Source organism: Ochotona princeps, chromosome 2 (genome assembly GCF_030435755.1).
Source record: "Ochotona princeps isolate mOchPri1 chromosome 2, mOchPri1.hap1, whole genome shotgun sequence".
In the NCBI taxonomy this organism is placed as follows: Eukaryota; Metazoa; Chordata; class Mammalia; order Lagomorpha; family Ochotonidae; genus Ochotona; species Ochotona princeps.
This window is the reverse complement of record NC_080833.1, coordinates 9382042-9399144: the sequence shown is the minus strand read 5'-3', so window position 1 is coordinate 9399144 and position 17103 is coordinate 9382042. Positions and strand designations below refer to the sequence as shown.

General features: G+C 51.0%; 1 protein-coding gene across 4 annotated transcripts in view; it reads right to left on the bottom strand.

Annotated features, from left to right (window-relative positions):
* The window catches only part of FHAD1 (forkhead associated phosphopeptide binding domain 1), a 111161-nt gene extending 94293 nt beyond the window's left edge, over positions 1-16868 (bottom strand). For 3 of the 4 annotated variants that reach the window (XM_058675520.1, XM_058675528.1, XM_058675506.1), the window contains exons 1-2: positions 16726-16868; positions 13278-13384 (exon numbers count right to left, since the gene is read on the bottom strand). In XM_058675520.1, the coding sequence (XP_058531503.1) occupies positions 13278-13370 (93 nt within the window). In that variant the 5' untranslated portion in view covers positions 13371-13384; positions 16726-16868. Of the gene's footprint in view, positions 1-13277; positions 13385-14093; positions 14170-16725 lie in introns of those variants that run through there. The other variant, XM_058675512.1, reaches the window with a different exon arrangement.
* Between the last annotated feature and the right edge of the window lie 235 nt (positions 16869-17103).

The window sequence follows — 17103 nt, the reverse complement described above, 5'->3', positions numbered from 1 at the left end:
TCCAGGTCTCCCACACAGGTGCAGGGTCCCAAGGCTTTGGGCCATCATCTACTGCTTTCCCAGGCCATAAGCAAGGAGCTGGATGGGAAGTAGAGCAGCCAGGACATGAACTGGCACCTATATGGGATCCTGGCGTATGCAAGGCAATAATTTAGCCACTAGGCTATTGTGCTGGGCCCAAGACTGTCTTCCCATATGGGAGTTGGGTCAGCTCCCAGTTGCTCCACTTCTAATCCAGCTCTCTGCTTATGGCCTGGGAAAGCAGCAGAGGATGGTTCAAGTGCTTGGGCTCCAGTACCCATGTGGAAGACCCTGAAGAAGCTCTTGGCACAGGGCTTCAGCCTGGCCCAACCCCATCTGTTGTTCCTGGAGCCCTAACAACACATCCTCAGACCGACTCCGTGCCTTGCACTTCGTCTCCCTCTTCCTATTTTCTGGCACTTTCTAAAGAACTGCCAGGAAGGGGGTACTGCAAGGGAACTGGAAGCTGTGGGGCCTGCAGAGCACAGCCCGAGCCTCTGCACACGCTAGGGTGTGAGTGCTCCCCAGGGATGCTGGGTGTTACCACTCCCTCCTGCAGGTGGAAAACTGGATGGAACTCAGACAGCTTTGGAAGCCTATGGTCGCTGTGAGCACAGGCCCTTCATTGTGCCACGCTGCTGTGGGCTCAATGGCTCTGCTGTTATTATTATTATTAAAGCTTTATTTATTTATTTGAAAGGCAGATTTCTTGGGAGAGGGGAGCAGGGATCGGTCTTCCAGAGACTAGCTCAGTTCCCAAATGGCCACAGCAGCTTGGCTGTGCCAGGCTAAAGCCAGGAGCCCGCGACTCCAGCCGGGTCTCTCTGTGAGTCCAGTCATTTGAGCCATTTTCTGCTGCCTTCTGAGACACAGTAGCAAGCAGCTGGATTGGAAGCAGAGCAACCGGAACTCACACAGCGCTCAAGGGGGATGCCGGCACTGTAGCTTTCACCCTAAGCCACAATACAGGGCTCTGTTTTATTTAAGAGCTGCCCATGGACTGAACTCTCTCTATTCCTTCCTCTCCTTTGCAGGCTATTCTGCCATGATCCCCATTTTACAGGCCAAGTAGCTGAGACTCCAACGTGAAGCCAGCAGCCGGCAGATCCTGCCTGCCGAAGTCGACCAGCGATGTTGCAAGAAAATTCCTGGCCAGTATCCATGGTAAATGCTGATGCAAAAATCTTCAAAAATACCAGCAGGCAGAATCCAAGAGCCCGTCCAAAGGATTATGCAATATGACTAAGTGGATTCCATCCCTGGAAGGAAAGAATGGTTGAACACCTCCCAGTGGCGCCCCACGATCACACAGGAAAGGAGTGAAAAGCCACGAGGTCACCTCAACCGACGCGGCAAAAGCTTTTAGCAAGATCCCACACAAGCCAGGAATGGAAGCAAAAAACATCACAAAGGCATTCCATATGAGAGCTCCCACTGGAATCCCGCCTCCTCCCCTTCTGATCCTGCCGGCTTACGCATCCTGGGAGGGTGGTGTGGGCTAACGCATCCTGGGAGGGTGGTGAGGGACGGTGCTCCGGCCAGCTGTCAGCAATAGAAGTCCTGACTAACAAAATCAGCATCCCAAGAACTGTTATCAGCGCAAAGCATTCAGCCAAGCTTCCAATGGGTGGGGGATCCTAGAAGACTCTCTTCCCTTTCCTCCTCCTCAGAAGAGGACCCTGAATCTACTTTGCGCGTGCTCCAGACTTTGTCTGGTCTAGGGTTCCTTCTCCCTTTTACCCTGGTTTGGAGTTCCTTCCGTCTACTTACCCTGGTTTGGAGTTCCTTCCGTCTGCTTACTCTGGTTTGTGGCTCCCTCCCCCTTCTTACAGATGATTTTTGAAGGAAGGGATGCCCCGCTGCTTGACGGGATGACAAAGCAATATTTACCAAGCTCCAGAGAAAAAGGTGGCTACAAGGAAAGCAAACCATGGGAATATGTCGCAGACAGTTTCAACGAACTTCTGCAAGGCCTTAAGCTTAGTGTCGGTGCCTTGTGACTGGAGCAGATCTCGGATTCCCTTAATCATCTGCACTTTAGCGAGTTCTTACCCCATGACAAATTTTACTTATGCCCCTGCAAAATTTTTAAACTTTCCCCCAGATTTCTGGGGTCCCTCAGATTGTCCCTTGTGCCCTAGGACAGGGAGAGGGTCTGGGGATGAAGCACCGACAGGAGGCTAGTGATGGTGGAAGTCTCTGTGAAGCCTCTCTTTATTACTCCTTATATATTCTTTCTCCCAAGCCCTTTAACCAAACAATAGGATGCCAATGAGTCCGATTAGACCAGGTGCTGTTAGCCGCAAGCCCATTTCCTGTAACTGCTCAGCTTAACGAGTGCTAATCAACTCCTTAGCCCACAACAGGAGAGCCCATCTACTCGAGGCCCCCCACCACCTGCGCCACCTGCGTGGGACACCTGGATTGAGTTCCTGGCCAGCAAATCAAAGCCCTCTCTTGGTCTTATCATCTCAGTCACTCTTACAAGTGAGAGACTTAAGAAATCTATCCCTTTTTCTTAACACGCCATTTGCATACTTGAAAGAGTTCAGGGAGAGAGGAGAGTGAGTTTTTACCACGGGTTCATTCCCCAAAGGGCCACACTGGGCAGGGCTAGGACAGGTGCAAGCCAGGAGCTTAGAATTCTGTCTGGGTCTTCCAGGTGGGTGGCAGGAAGCGGGCTATCCTAGCTGCTTTCCAAGGCTTGTTAGCAGGGAGCTGGATAAGAAATGGATAAGAAACCAGCACTTCAGTGCTGTAAGACGCTAGCATTGCAGCGGCTTAACCCACTGCACCACCGAGCTGCCTGCCAATAAATCCATACTTTACAAAATCAGTGAGTTGGGAAGAGGCTGCAGAAACCTCGAGGGCCCCGTGCTGAGATGTGAAGTGGGCACAAAGGCACGTGCTGAGTGAATGCACCTGCCCAAGCCAGACTCACTGAAACAGAGCAAGGGGTTCTGTGACTGTATGTTGCACGCGTCCGTGCACATAGATCTGTGCACTTGTTCTGTGGGCTCCATGTGTATGCAAGCTTATATTTTGCACATATTAGGCATGTATAATGCCCACAGTACATGCATGTCCAATATGTGATGATGTATGTGTAGGCATGTGCATATATGTGTGATATGTGAGCATTATAAATGTGTGTGCTTATGTGTGCACACACCATATATGCATGGATGCATGCATGTACGTGTGTATGTGTAGCATGCGTATGTCTATGCATGCGTGCTGTATGTAAGTGTGTATACATGTGGCTTGTGTATGTGTGTGTGTGTGTACAACCCCAACCCCACCCCCTCCTACACCAGCCTGCAGAAAGTGAATAGCCACAGAAAGTAAAGCTGGGTGTTCAAAGAAGAAAAGATGTGTGGGCGTGGCCTAGGCTGCAGGGAGATGTGGAGATGTGGAGAGAGAGAGAGAGGTTTCCTGGGAGAGACCCAGAGAGGAGCCCCTGGAACCCACACAGCCCTGAGAGAGAGAGGGAGAGACCCGGGCCCGGAGCCATGGAGATTCTGTGACATGGGCCCATGTGGTACGGGCTCATGGGAACCTGGGCTGACAGTGTGACAACAGAGAAGCAGGCTGAATCCATTCAGGCTTCTGACTCGCAGACTGCAGGAAAGTACGCTTACGCTTCTTTAAAGAGAACACAGAACCACCATGCCTGCTGCAGTGTTGGGCTAAGCACCTCACAGTAGCTCAGCTGCTGCACCCACCCCACACACGCAGATGTCACCATGAAACGCGCTCAGCGCCTGCCTGGGACCCTGCAGTGCAAAAGGACAGAGCCAGCCTTCTTCCGTGCTCAGCTGGTCCATGCACCTGACCGCTTCGACCTGCCTCCTGCCCTCTGCCTGCTGCTGCCCGAATTCTCTCAGAAGCCACCCAGGCAGGCAGTCCCATCTTCCAGAATGGCTACATGTCACACGCCTGGCTGGTCTGCATGGCCCATTCACACGTGGACATCAGGCCACGCCTTCGCCAAACATCTCCAGGCCTCTGTACATGCCGTGCCTTCTCTTAGAAGGGTTCCTGCCTGTCTGCGATGCCTGCAGGCCCCTGTGCTCCTCTTTAAAGAGGCAGCCTGGGTGTGGGTCATGTTGGGGAGCTGCGCCTGGCGCCTTCTCTTAACAGCCAATTTTGCTCTTCTAGGAAAACATGGCGCTGGCCGGCCAGCGTCTCCCTACCCGAATTCCCCAGGAGAGGGCGCCACCTCAGCGAGGCTCACCGCAAAACCCATTTCTCTCATTGAGGTGTGCACACTTGGGACTCTTCCCAGCTCCATCAACTACCTAGGCTCTCAATTCACCCATGGGAACATCAGCTATTTAGATAAAGCATAAATCAGATTTATGTTCAAAGCATGAGGCTTCTTTCTCCAGTAGCACCGAGTCAGACAAGCTCTAAATCGTAGACTCAACCCACCGCTTCCTAAGGGCTGTGGCTGTGGGGCAAGTCCCTTCACCTTTCTGAAACCACTTCCCCTCGGCTACATGAGGACAGAGAGATAGCTGTGGTTTCCACTCCATGGGGCTGCTCTGAAGGCGTGTCAAAAAGTTTGTGGAAAAATGGAATCGACAGACACATTTGATTTGATGATTTTTCAAAAAGATTTATTTGTTTTGGAAGTCAACGTCACAGAGAGAGGAGGAGAGAGAGGTCTCTTCCGTTTGCTGGTTCATTTCCCAGAGGTGTGAAACGGCCAGCACGGGCCGGGACAAAGCCAGGAGCCCGGAGCATCTTCCAGGTTTCCCACATGGGAGGCAGGGATCTAGGTACTTGGGCCATCCTCCACCGCTTTTCCAGGCACTTTAGCAGAGGACTGGATTGGAAGTGGAACTGTCAGGACACGAAGCAGTGCCCATCCGGGATGCCGGCATCACAGGCAGGGGCTTTACAAACTGTGCCATCACACCAGCCCCAACACACGAAATTTAGTGCAAAAACTCGTAACTCACCTATGTTTTTTTTTTTTTCCAGTAATATAAATGTTTCACAAACTTTCTTTTTTTAAAACATATATTTTTATTGCATTTCCTTTTTTTTTAATTAATTACATTGCATTATGTGATACATTTTTTTATGCACTGGGATTCCCCCCGCCCCTCCCCACACCCTCTCCCCACGGCGGATTGCTCCACCTTGTTGCATTTCCATAGTTCAAATTCAGTTGACATTCTTTCATTGGAGGTATTTACCAAGCATAAAGTCCAGCATTTTATTGTCCTGGTAAGTTCAATGGTTTCTTGGTGAGACCATCTCTGGTCTGAAGGTAGAGCCGGCAGAGTATCATCCCAATCAATTTAAAGCCCCAACATAATATTTACAACCATTTACAACACTGTGGCATTAATTGACGTGGTATTGATTAACCAATATGTTAATAGGAAAATGCAGGTTCTCAACCACAACCTGTGACTTCTTCATAGACATTTCAATTTTGGTTTACATTCAACCGTGTTCTATATACCTTAAAATGGCTTAGATTGCTATTCAGCTGTCTCATGCCTATTTTAATTTTAATCTTCAGCAGTTTATAGCATTGAAGCATGATTTCGCTGAACCTGGCTGTTTTTTGGGTGGTCTAACTCTATAATTATAACAGGATATATGTCAACAGTTTAGGTGAGCATGTTTAGGAGGGATGTGCAGAGAAATCTTCCATACCCCAGTTAAGAGTAACTAATCTTTGTGTCCCACCCAGTGAGGTATAAGTGCATCCCCACTGACCATTTCCTGTCTGTTTCCAAGTTTTCCTTGTTGTTCTCTATCTGTTCTAGTTTTGTTTGTTTCACAAACTTTCTGAAGAGCTCTCATGGACAGAAGGAGGGATGGGACCTCACTGTTGGGACTCTTTGTGGTCGACAAAAAGCAAAGCCCATCCACCTCAATGCCACATAGCAAGACAAGAAGGAACCTGGTGCAGGGGGTGATGGGGAGAACCCCCGTACACTGTGGGTGGGAACAGAGAATGAGAAACTGCACAGAGATTCCTTGGGGAAGAGAAGAGAGCACTCCTGTACGAGCCAGGAGTCGCCCCTCTGGGCCCACACCCCAGAGAATCAGCAGCAGCGTGTCCAGGGCACATCTGTGTCCCCACGCTTACAGCAGCACAGCCTGTGTGGCCACCAGGAGGAGGCAGCCAGTGTCCACACCTGGGGTAGCAGTCAGTCTCATAATGGAAGCGAATTCTGACCCTGCTGTGCAATATGGCCCTTGGGGACGTGGCAAGTGAGATAAGCCAGCCTCCAAAGGAATAATGCCACACGATTCAATAAGCCCATTGGGGAGACAGGAAGTGCCAGTTCTGCCCAAAAGGGCAGTGGGTGCCAAGGGTCGGGGTGGTGGATGTGGTCTCTGCAGCGGGCAAGATGATCAGAGCTCTGGGGCTGGTGGGGCCAGCGGGGCCAGCGGGGCCACAACAGCTTTCTTTACAGAGCGGGGAGCTTGCGAACAGCCAAGGGGGTAAACTTTCTCTTATGTGTGTTTTCCCACAATAAAAAGATTATGACCCAGCCCTCCACCTGCCAGAAGCAAAGCAGGCCCATAACTTGCTTTGGGGGAAACTGAATGGTGGAATCAGGGGGGAGACAGGAGCCTGGAGGATGGGTGGTCCCAGAGGGCACATCTCACAGAGGGCAGCACTTTGGGTGAAGCAGGCCAAGCAAGCGAGCAGAGTCGAGGCAGCCAAGGGCCCGTCCTCGTGGGTTGTATGCTAGGTCTGAGCAGGGGACAGCATCCAGATGCACCTGTCAAAACCTCATAGTTAGAATGGCAGGGTACCACACTGCACCTGTTAGGCAAGCAGCAAAGACAGCTGGGTGGTAACGTGTTCTGCTGGGGACAGGCGAGGCACTCGCTGCTGGGGAAGAGGGCACCTCACCCTTCCCTGGAGAAGGTTCCAAACGATGTTGGAGCTCCAGGGCTACATGGCCTTGGACGCAGCAGGTGGACCTGCACGTCCACAAGGGACACCAAGGGAGGAGACCATCACCAGAGTGGTGTTGCTGTCCAACAGTAACAATGATGATGCCACAGATGATAGGCAGGGGTTGGAGGGGCTCCAGCTGTTGGGGGAATCCTGTCGCTCCCACCTTCTGATCTTGAGAAGGGGCTGACAAACCTGCACAGCAAATCAGCCAGGACCCGGAACAGGGCTCTCCGACCAGCGATGCAGGTGTTGCGCGAGGTGGCTTCGTGCACTGTGCCGCCACACCCACTCCTAGAGCGGTCATCTCATGGCACAGGCCTCCTGCCCTCCAAAGTCTTGTCCGGCTTCTTCCCACTGCTAATTGCAAGACCAGCATTCTTAGGGTGCCTATGCTCCGGCTCTTGGACTCAGTTCTCCAGGCTTACCACGCACCCTTCCACCCCAGGATTTATGCACAGGCATCCTCCCTCCAGATCAAACCCTCCTGTCCCCTTCCCTTCCGTGGGCGTCCCGACACTGGCATGGGACAAGTCCCTCACCTTTCTTGCTCCCTCCTAGTAGCTTCCTGGCAACAGGGACCACATGTCACCTTACCCACCGCTCACCTTGGCACTCAGGCCCTAGGTAAATATTTGTGGACCAAAGTGAACGAAAACCAGGCTGGCAAACACAGGCTTCCTTTCGCTGACAGACACATAATCCTTCTTGGACACAGAAAAGTGTCTGGAGGACAAAGTCCTACGAACGTTAATATTGATTGTCCCCAAGACAGGTTCCAAAGGGCTTTAACTTCTTCTGGGTCCTTTGCTTCCTCTTCAGCTTTTAATGAGTCTCCCAGCACAGAACTCCGTTCCTTTACCAGAAAATGTAAACAAGTCAAAACAGAATGATCTCAGCCGTGCTAAGACTTCTCTACCTTGTCAATGAGTGCAGACAGATCTGCAGAAACGTGACTCTGTTCTGTAGGACTTGGGCAGCCAGTAAGGTAAGCCACCTATCACATGCTGGGTGTGACCGCGCATGTGTGTGTGTTGGGTCAGGCTGCTTTGAGTCTAGCCCTTATGTGATGAATTGACTTCTAGAGGCACAAAGGGCATTAGCGATCGATCAACTGACTGCCTGCTGGGCATTTGCTCAGGGTGGCCTGGAGCTGAGCTAGCGTGACTCTGAGGCTGACCAGCGAGTTCTGGAGAAGGAAGCAGATGGCAGCCTTCACCTTGTTCTGTCTTGCAAGGCTGCCTAAGGACTCCGTTTTTCACAATAGACTGGTGTACCCACTTTTAAAAAAAATTTTTTTTTTTCACATGTAAATTACCTCTTTTATTATAGTTACTTGCTTGATAAAAAAAATTTTTTTAAAGGTTTATTTTGAGCACCAGTTTGAGTCCTAGTTGTTCGACTTCCAGCCCGGTTCCCTGCTAATGAGCCTGGAAAAGCAGCAGAAGATGGCCCAAGTGCTTGGAGCCTGCACCTCACAGAAGTTCCTGACTCCTGGTTTCAGACTGGTCCAGCCCAACCATGGCTTGGCAGCCAACTGGGGAATGAACAAGTGGATGGAACATCTTGTCTGCTCAATCACTCCCCAGATGGCCACAAAAAATGGGATTGGATCAGACCAAAGCCGGAAGGAAGGAACTCCATCCGGGTCTCCCACATGGGTGCAGGGACCCAAGCATTAAAGCCATCACCCACTGATTTCCCAGGTGCAGTAGCAGGGAGCTCCATGGCACTCAGACCAGTGCTCCTGTGGGATGCTGGCACGACAGGCTGTGGGTTAACGTGCTGTGCCACAGCACCACGAAACCCCTCCTGCTACCTCCTTTTGAAAGCTAACTCTTTATCTCTGTGCTGGGCGGAGAGGTCAATGAGGGCAGGTCTGCTCATCCCACCTCTGGCCACTCATAACCACAGTTCTCCAGGGAGCCCACGGAAGCCTGGAAACACCAGGGATCCCTTCCTAAACCCAGAGGTTCCTGTTTAAACCAAGGAGCAGCAAGCAGTCTATTGCTCGGCTACAGTAAGTGCCCGCCATTATCTGTTGGCCTGAGTTGCTCTCAGCTGTTCCCTCTCTCAACAGCTCATTCGGCCATGGGAACCCCAGAGCACTCAGCCCAGAGTCCCTGGAGAACCCTCCCATCCCTGTGTCTAGATGCCCTGACAGCAATCTTGGGGTCATGTCCCTGGCACCACGTGCAGGAGCTTTCACAGCACTCCAGGAGGTGAGTGGTTTATTGGCCGTGGGCATGGGCTTTGGGTGGCAGAGCCACTTGCCGGGAGTGACCTCAGTGAGAGTCACACTACAGCTCTGACTCCAAGACCTGCGCTCTCAACTCACGGCCAGCTTTCTGGGGTCACCGTTGGGTCCTAAACAAAGACCCTCATCTGTCTTGGCCAGACAGGAAGTAAAACTACCTTAGGTCTGTCTCTCGTTGTCAACATTAAGAAGTGATGATAGCTTGTTCCTTCCCACAGTGCCCTGAACGGGTTTCCCTGTGTCCTTGCAGGGAGCACACCTCATGGGTGACAGTGTCCGGCAGAAATATGTTGAGCTATTTTTGTATGTTCTCTTTATGATAAGCATTGTTGGAGCACTGGGATGGAGGAAGAACTTTCTCACTTGGTAAAGAGTATCTATACGAAGCCTACAGTCAGCATGACGTGTAAGGGGGAGACTGAATGTTCCCCACCCCCTGGAATCAGGATCAAGGTGAATGCCAAGGTTGACAGGGTTGGCACCAAAGTCCTGGGAATCCCATTCAATGCAATATCACAAGAAAAGGAAATTACAGGCACACAGATCAGGAAGGGAGAAATAGAACCATTCTGGTTTATTTATGTATAAAACTTTAAATATGACAAAAGGAAAATCTTCTACAAAGTTCTGCTAAGTTCTCATGTTGGTACACAAAAATAAATTGCATCTGCACGTGTTGCCATGACCAGATAGACATCAACGTAAAAAAAAAAATATGGTATTATTACCAGGGGAAAATATTTTTAAGTGTAAATCTAAAACAAAAAAAAATGTACAGAACTTGCGTGCCAACAGCTGTAAGACAGGCATGAAAGGAGTCACGGAAGACCTGAATAATCCAAGAAAGATCATGTTCTTAGATCGGAAGACAATGGAGTACAGATAACACAATGACATAGAGATATGGGAACCAGAGAGGTAAAAATAATTGCAAAAAGAAAAGGAGAAATGACTGATCTGGCCACAGAACACGTAGATGAGTGAATGTAAGAGAAGCCCCTGTGCTGAGGGAGCAGGTGCATGCAACAGAGTCCCCGTGTGTAGAGACAGTGGCACAGCATGCCAACCCTCTGCCTGTAGCACCAGCATCCCATATAGGTGCTATTTGAGTCCTGGGTGTTCCACTTGCAATTCAGCTCCTTGCTTTATGGCCTGGGAAATCAGCAGGGGATGGTTCAAGTCTTTGAGTCCTTGTACCATGTGGGAGAGCTGGGTCCTCTGGTTCCTCGCTTCTGACCAGTCCAACTCTGGCCATTGTGGCCATCTGGGGAGTGAACCAGTGGATGGACAATCTCTCTGTGTTTCTAAAATAAATTCTGCGGCAGTAACTATTATCTACAGGCAAAACAAACTAAAAACACCTTGACCCAGACTTTCCATGGCACACAATTCACAGATTTAAACATTAAAACTCTTACAAGAAAACATGAGAAAACCTTCAGTACAATGAAATTGAAGAGAGTTCCCAGACATGACACCAAATGTGTGCTCCACAAAGGAAAAATGACAAATTAGATTTCCTCACAACTTGACGCTTTTGTCCTATGAAAGACATTGTTCAGAGGGTACAAACAGAAGCTGCAGACTGGGAGGAAAGAATGGCCTATAACATATCTGATCAACGAGAAAACTTTTGCAAAAAATTCCAGCAGTCTAACCAGAAAATGGGTCTAGGACGTGGAGACATTCCACCAGAGGATACGTGAGAGGCAGCTGAGTCCACACAGACGCTCAGCATCACCAGCTCCCCTAGAGATGCCAACGAAGACCACGGGCTCCCGCTATTTGGGCACACACCAGCACACTGACACCAAACCCGTGCCCACCTGCACTGCTGGTGGGGATGCGGGAAGCTGCTTCTCCATGCCTGGCAGCTCCATTAGACACCAAACCCAACCCACCACAAAAGCTAGCACTTATATCCCTCTGTGGGTACAAGAAGTGGCAATCCGGGTACACAAGTCTAGGGCAGAGTAGTAACAGCTCCCAACTGGATACAATCACCAAGTCCTCTGGTATGTGGATGGATAAACAATAAACAGTGGCCCAACCAGCCATGGAACACTACTCAACAACCCATAAACGGATCGAAGGTATCACGAATGAAAACAAAATGGTAGGGCCCAGCGGCGTGGTCTAGAGGCTTAAGTCCTCGCCTTGAATGCCCTGGGATCCCATATGGGCGCCGGTTCTAATCCCGGCAGCTCCACTTCCCATCCAGTTCCCTGCTTGTGGCCTGGGAAAGCAGTCGAGGATGGCCCAAAGCTTTGGGACCCTGCACCTGTGTGGGAGACCTGGAAGGAGTTCCTGGTTCCCGGCATTGGATCGGCGCGGACCGGCCCGTTGTGGCTCACTTGGGGAGTGAAACATCGGACGGAAGATCTTCCTCTCTGTCTCTCCTTTCTGTATATCTGACTTTGTAATCAAATAAATAAATATTTAAAAAAAAAAAAAGAAAACAAAATGGTAGGCACTGGCATTGTGTCACAGGGGGCTGCTGCTGGTAATGCCACCACCTTATGCGAGTGCTGGTTCAAGTCCTGGCTGCTCCACTTCCAACCTGGCTCCATGCTAACGCACCTGGGAAAACAGGTAGCCCACGTGTCTGGGCCTCTTCCACTCATGTAGGAGACATGGTGGGGGTTCCTCCCTCCTAGCTTTGGCCTGCTCCCACACTCATCATTGTGGTCATTTGGGGAGTAAACCAGTGAAGGGGAGACCTCCCTCTGTTTTTCTGTTTCTCCCTCTCTTTGTAACTCTTTCATATATATATAAGTAAATATGAACACAAACAAGAAACGATAAGCATTTCTAAAGGTCTACTGCGTGATTTCATTTGTGCAGCATTTTCAACATGACACAAACATCGAGACCAGGAACATTCCAGGGGTTACCCGGGGTTACATGGCAATGGGGCATTGTGATTACACAGGGTACCACACGGACGATCCTGGAAGCTACAGCAGTTCTGTGCCTTGACTTCCGCAAAGGAAATGACTCCAAACCACACAAGAACACACACACACACAGTACCAAGGCCATCCTCCTGGTTTTGACATCGCTGTCATCACATACTCTACGACCACTGCAGGCCAAGGCATCAGGCATGCATGCCATCACTCAGTACTATTTTTAGAACTTCTGACTAACTCATCTTTTTTTTTCCTCAAATAAAACATCTTACAAGTCTGTTGAGTGAAGCTTTTCACAGTTATGGAGAGAGTCCGCAGGCTTTCTCTCTCCACTTCATTATTTTAACCCCCTTCAATATTTAAATCGGCTTGAACCACAGGTTTTATTATTCTGTTCTTTCTGCGTTGTCAGTGAGATGAGGCTTGGCCCAGACCACAGCCGTTTCCAAGGTTGAGATGGAAGAGGATGTGAAGCTGAGATTGGGGCTTGGCCCCATTCACTGCCTTGGGCTCTGTGGGCTCTCAGGGGGCCCCAAGAGTCCCCAGGGGCTTTGAAAAGGGAGAGACCCCTGTGGGGGTGACAGGTGGAACACCCAGACACAAGAAGCCAAAGATGGAGGACACCTGCACGTGCCCAGCTTCATGACTCAGCCAAGGAAACGGTGCACATCCAGCCACCGGGCACCGAGGGCTTGGTGCATCAAGGTCAGACATGGTCGTCCACTCCGTGGGGCAGGAGTGGGGAAGCAGTGGGTGAGGGTGTCCGTTGCAATGCCCACACCCCAGCCTGGAGTACCAGTTCAAGTCCTGGTGGCTCTGAATTTCAGACCCATTTCTCTGTGGCTGCACACCCTGGGAGAAAGCAGTTAATGGCCTAAGTCCTTGGACTCGGCCACTCCCACGGGAGATGGGAACAGAGCTGCCGGCTCCGCAACTTGAGCCTGACCCTGCCTTTTGCCGTCACGTAGGGGAGTGAACCAGCATATCAAGATCTCTTTTGGTCTCTCCCTCTCTCTGTCACTTTGCCTCTCAAATACATAGCTCAATGTTTAAAAAGAAAAACAGAAAAGGAAGCTCAATTCCACAGTGCATTAAGGACTCCTTGAGGGGGTTGGGGTGCACACAGTGGGGACAGGGAGCAAAGTCTTACCTGCAGGACGAGGTCTGAGTCTTCATGCTTTCCGATTGTAGTACTTTTATTTAGGACAAAAAAGCCATCTGCGCTCTTCAGATACGCTTTCATTCTCCCCGCTTTCCCTGTACGAGGTTTTCAGAGTGGATTTTGTTAGAAACATGCAGTTCTCCAATTTGTAGGGAAGCCACATGCAAAAGGAGACACCCACAGAGGGCGGAGTGCATAGATGGACTTGCCCCCGGCCACAGGGCAGTCTTGTGCACTTCAACAACTGTTTTTTTCTGGGGGCCAGCGTTGTGGTGTTGTAGGTTAAGCAGCCAATTGTGACGTGGCATCCCATGTCAGCTTCCGATCCTATTTCCTGCTAATGCACTAGGAAGGCTGTGGAAGATGGATCAGGTGCTTGGTCCCTTGCAACCCACACAGGAAGCCTTGATGGGATTCTGGCTTTGGCCTTGCCTGGCACTGGCTGTTGCAGGCATCTGAAGAATGAACCAGGAGACGGATAATCTCTCCCTCCCCCCCTCTCTCTGGCACTCTGCCTTTCAAATAAATAAAATAAAGCTTAAAAAAGTCTGTTTCTTAAGAGTATGGTTCTATAATCCAACAGACAACATTTCTTGGTTTAATCAGGGCACAAATGAATAAAAACTAAAGCTACTCAACAACAAAACTGGGTTTCACTGATAACTCTGGGCCACTTCCCTAATAAGCTTGGTACAGGGTTAGTTATCTGACATATCAAGTAATCACATTCAACCGTCCTAACCCGCCACTTACCAGCCCTGTGTCCCTGGGTAAGTTATCTATTTTCTCTTTTAGTTTCCTCACCTGGACAATGGGCGTGTGAGGATGAGCTGTGATCATGTATGTGAAGATTCTAGAAGCGTGCCCAGCTCCCACTTGCACTGCTTCTATTGCTGTCGTCAATCCAAGGTTCTTAGCATTCTCCCAGGAATACTAAACTTGCATGGCACATCTTAAAGGGCCAGAGGAAGCAGACAGTAGATGACTGTCCCTTTTAAATCACTACACCTCTTTCTATATTTAGGTTGGGAAATTTTTTCTAAAGTCAAAGAAACAAGACTGTAACTTGGCCACATGACCAGAATGCTGTGCGTATTTCCCCCCAACGTTTTATGGTAGAAATGCCAAACAGAATCAAAGTGGACAGCAGGAGACGGGTGCTCCATCCACAGCCTGGATTCTGCAATCCCACGTCTGCCATCTCTGCTTCTGTCACAGCCATCCATCCACCCAAGCTTGTAGTAGTTACAGGCATTTCTGACTAAGTTCTACACAGGTATTGCAAAGAACAAACATTTCAATGATGTCATAACATTGTCAAATGTTGATGACAATTCATCTTGGGGCTTGAGAAGACTGAAGGCGGCTGCGTCATCTCAGCGACATGGGGGAGAACCCACAGCCTACATCTTTCTTCTCTTTTTAAAGGTTTATTTATTTTTATTGGAAATGCAGATTTACATAGTGAAGGGGAGACAGAGAGAAAGATCTTCTGTCCACTGATTCATTCCACAATAGGCCACAGTGGCTGGAGCTAATCTAACCTGAAGCCAGGAGCCAGGAGCCAGGAACTCCTTCCAGACTGCCCATGGGGGTGCAGGGTCCCAAGGCTTTGGGCCATCTTCTACTGCTTTCTCAGGTCACAAGCAGGGAGCTGATGGGAAATGGAGCAGCCAGGATATGAACCGGTGCCCATATGGGATCCTGGTGCATGCAAGGTGAGGATTTAGCTACTAGGCCATTGTGCCAGGCACAACAATCTCCACTTTTCAACAGAAAAGCCATTGAAATGTAAAGTCGTGGAACTGCAGATCTGTACAAGCATCGTGGTGGTGTGAGGGGTGGGCTCTGGGGGCCGCTCCCACTCCGCCTCATCACTTCTGCCATCACTCACTGAGAACAGAGCTGGACACTATACACGGTGTGTCCTCAGCCCAGAACAGCCCTGCGAGGCAGACATTATCATCACTGTGCCCATTCAACAGAGGAGGAGACTGAGGCCGCAACAGGCTGGGTTCACCTGGAAGCAGGAGGCTGGGGAGAGCTTGGGGCCCTGCCTGGAGTGCCTGCACAGCTCGACTTCCACTGGCACAATTGCCAGGTGGGAGGGCAGGAGGAGAGGCAGCATGGTGAGGGCACCCTTTGACACCTGGGCCAGTCAATGAGGTCCTTGAATCCAGGAGCCCACGCTCGGGATCTCCATCTGGGTCCCCACGTGGGCGGCAGGGACCACAATGGCTGATCACATGAATGTCTGCAATGTCAGCCTCCCACATGGTGCCAGTCTGAGTCTGGGCTGCTGTGGCCTGGGAAAGCGACAGAGGATGGCTCAAGTTCTTGGGATCCTGTACCCACCTGGGGGACGCAAGAGAGGTGTGTGGCTCCTGGCTTTGGATTGGCTCCGTTCTGGCCTTGGTGGCCATTTGGGGAGTGAACCAGCAGTGGAAAATATTTCTCTTTTTCTCTATCTCCTTCTCTGTAAATCTGGCTCTCAAATAAAAATTGAATAAATCTTTAAAAAGATGGGGTCTTCCTGGCTTTGGGATCCCTTAGCTGGGATGCAGACTGGTGGTGTGTGTCCAGCGTCCCCCTAAGAGGTCTGTGGGGTCAGGAGGAGCCAGAGAGCAGCGCACGCCACCTGCTTCTGTCTTGGGCCCAGATGCCTCCTAACCTGACAGCTGAGGCGGCTCACTTGTAAGCTTGCAGACAGGAAAACTTATCAGACCCTCCGTGGTTCCTGACTGTGGGTCCCTAACTCCATGTCCAGGCACATACTGCACCTGGCACCTCCTAGCATCTCGTGCAGAATAACGAAAAACACAAGATGATGTACCAGTGCCAGTCTGGGCAGCCTGGCAGTCTCTGATGGTACCCGTCTCCCACATCACTCCACAGGGCTAAGACTAAGTGACACTTTGGAAAACTTACAGGCCACTGCTTTACAGGCCTGCGTGACACACTGGCTCTCCACCCCAGCTGTGCCCTGTGCAGCCTGATGCCTGCCTGGAAACAGGGCAGGAAATGAATGGGTTAAATTCTATGCCATCCCTCTGGACCACAGGTGGGTGGGAAGCTGAACTGAGGGCTACAGCTTCCTAACGGATGTATTTGGGAAGCAGAGATCAGGCAAGGGGACTTTTCTGACAGCTGATGTCAGAAGGACAGCGAGGCAGCGAGGAGCGACCCTCCTAATCTTGACTGTATCCCAGGGGAGACTGGAGAGGGTTGTGGAGCTCCTGTGTGACCCATCTCCAGAGGGCCTGGGCGCAAACCCTGCTTAGGGAGGTGGGTATTGGTGTGGGGGGGTGCTCCTGGATCTAAGAGGATGGAAGACCCTGGGGAATCCCTGCTCTCTCTTCCCTATCCCCATCCTTGTGGGGCCAGCCCCGCGCAGTCCGTATTTTCCGCCCGCCACGCCTTCCCAGGCCCCACTCACCTGGCAGGAGGAGGAAGCTCACCCCCAGTCACCCGCCGGCCCGCTCCTGGCAGAGGCCACCAGTCTCCAGCCGGCGACCCGCACCCGGCGCGCCCGCTGGCCTGTGTACACGCGTCGCCACGGCAACGCCCGCGGGGCCGCCTGACAGGTGAGGGGCGTGGCCTGCTGGGGACCTTGGGCAGCCCTCGCCCTCCGGCGCAGCATCCTTGAGGGTCGCCGCTTGCTGGAGGTCCTTCCGGGCTTGCCCCAGTTCACAGATGGGGAAACGGGAGGCTGGGGACGGAGGAGCGGCGGCACAGCAGAGTGGCAGATTTTAAGAGCGAGGAGGAAAGGGAGAGGGGGTTTGGCTCTGGAATCTTTCTGTTCCCTACGATCTAG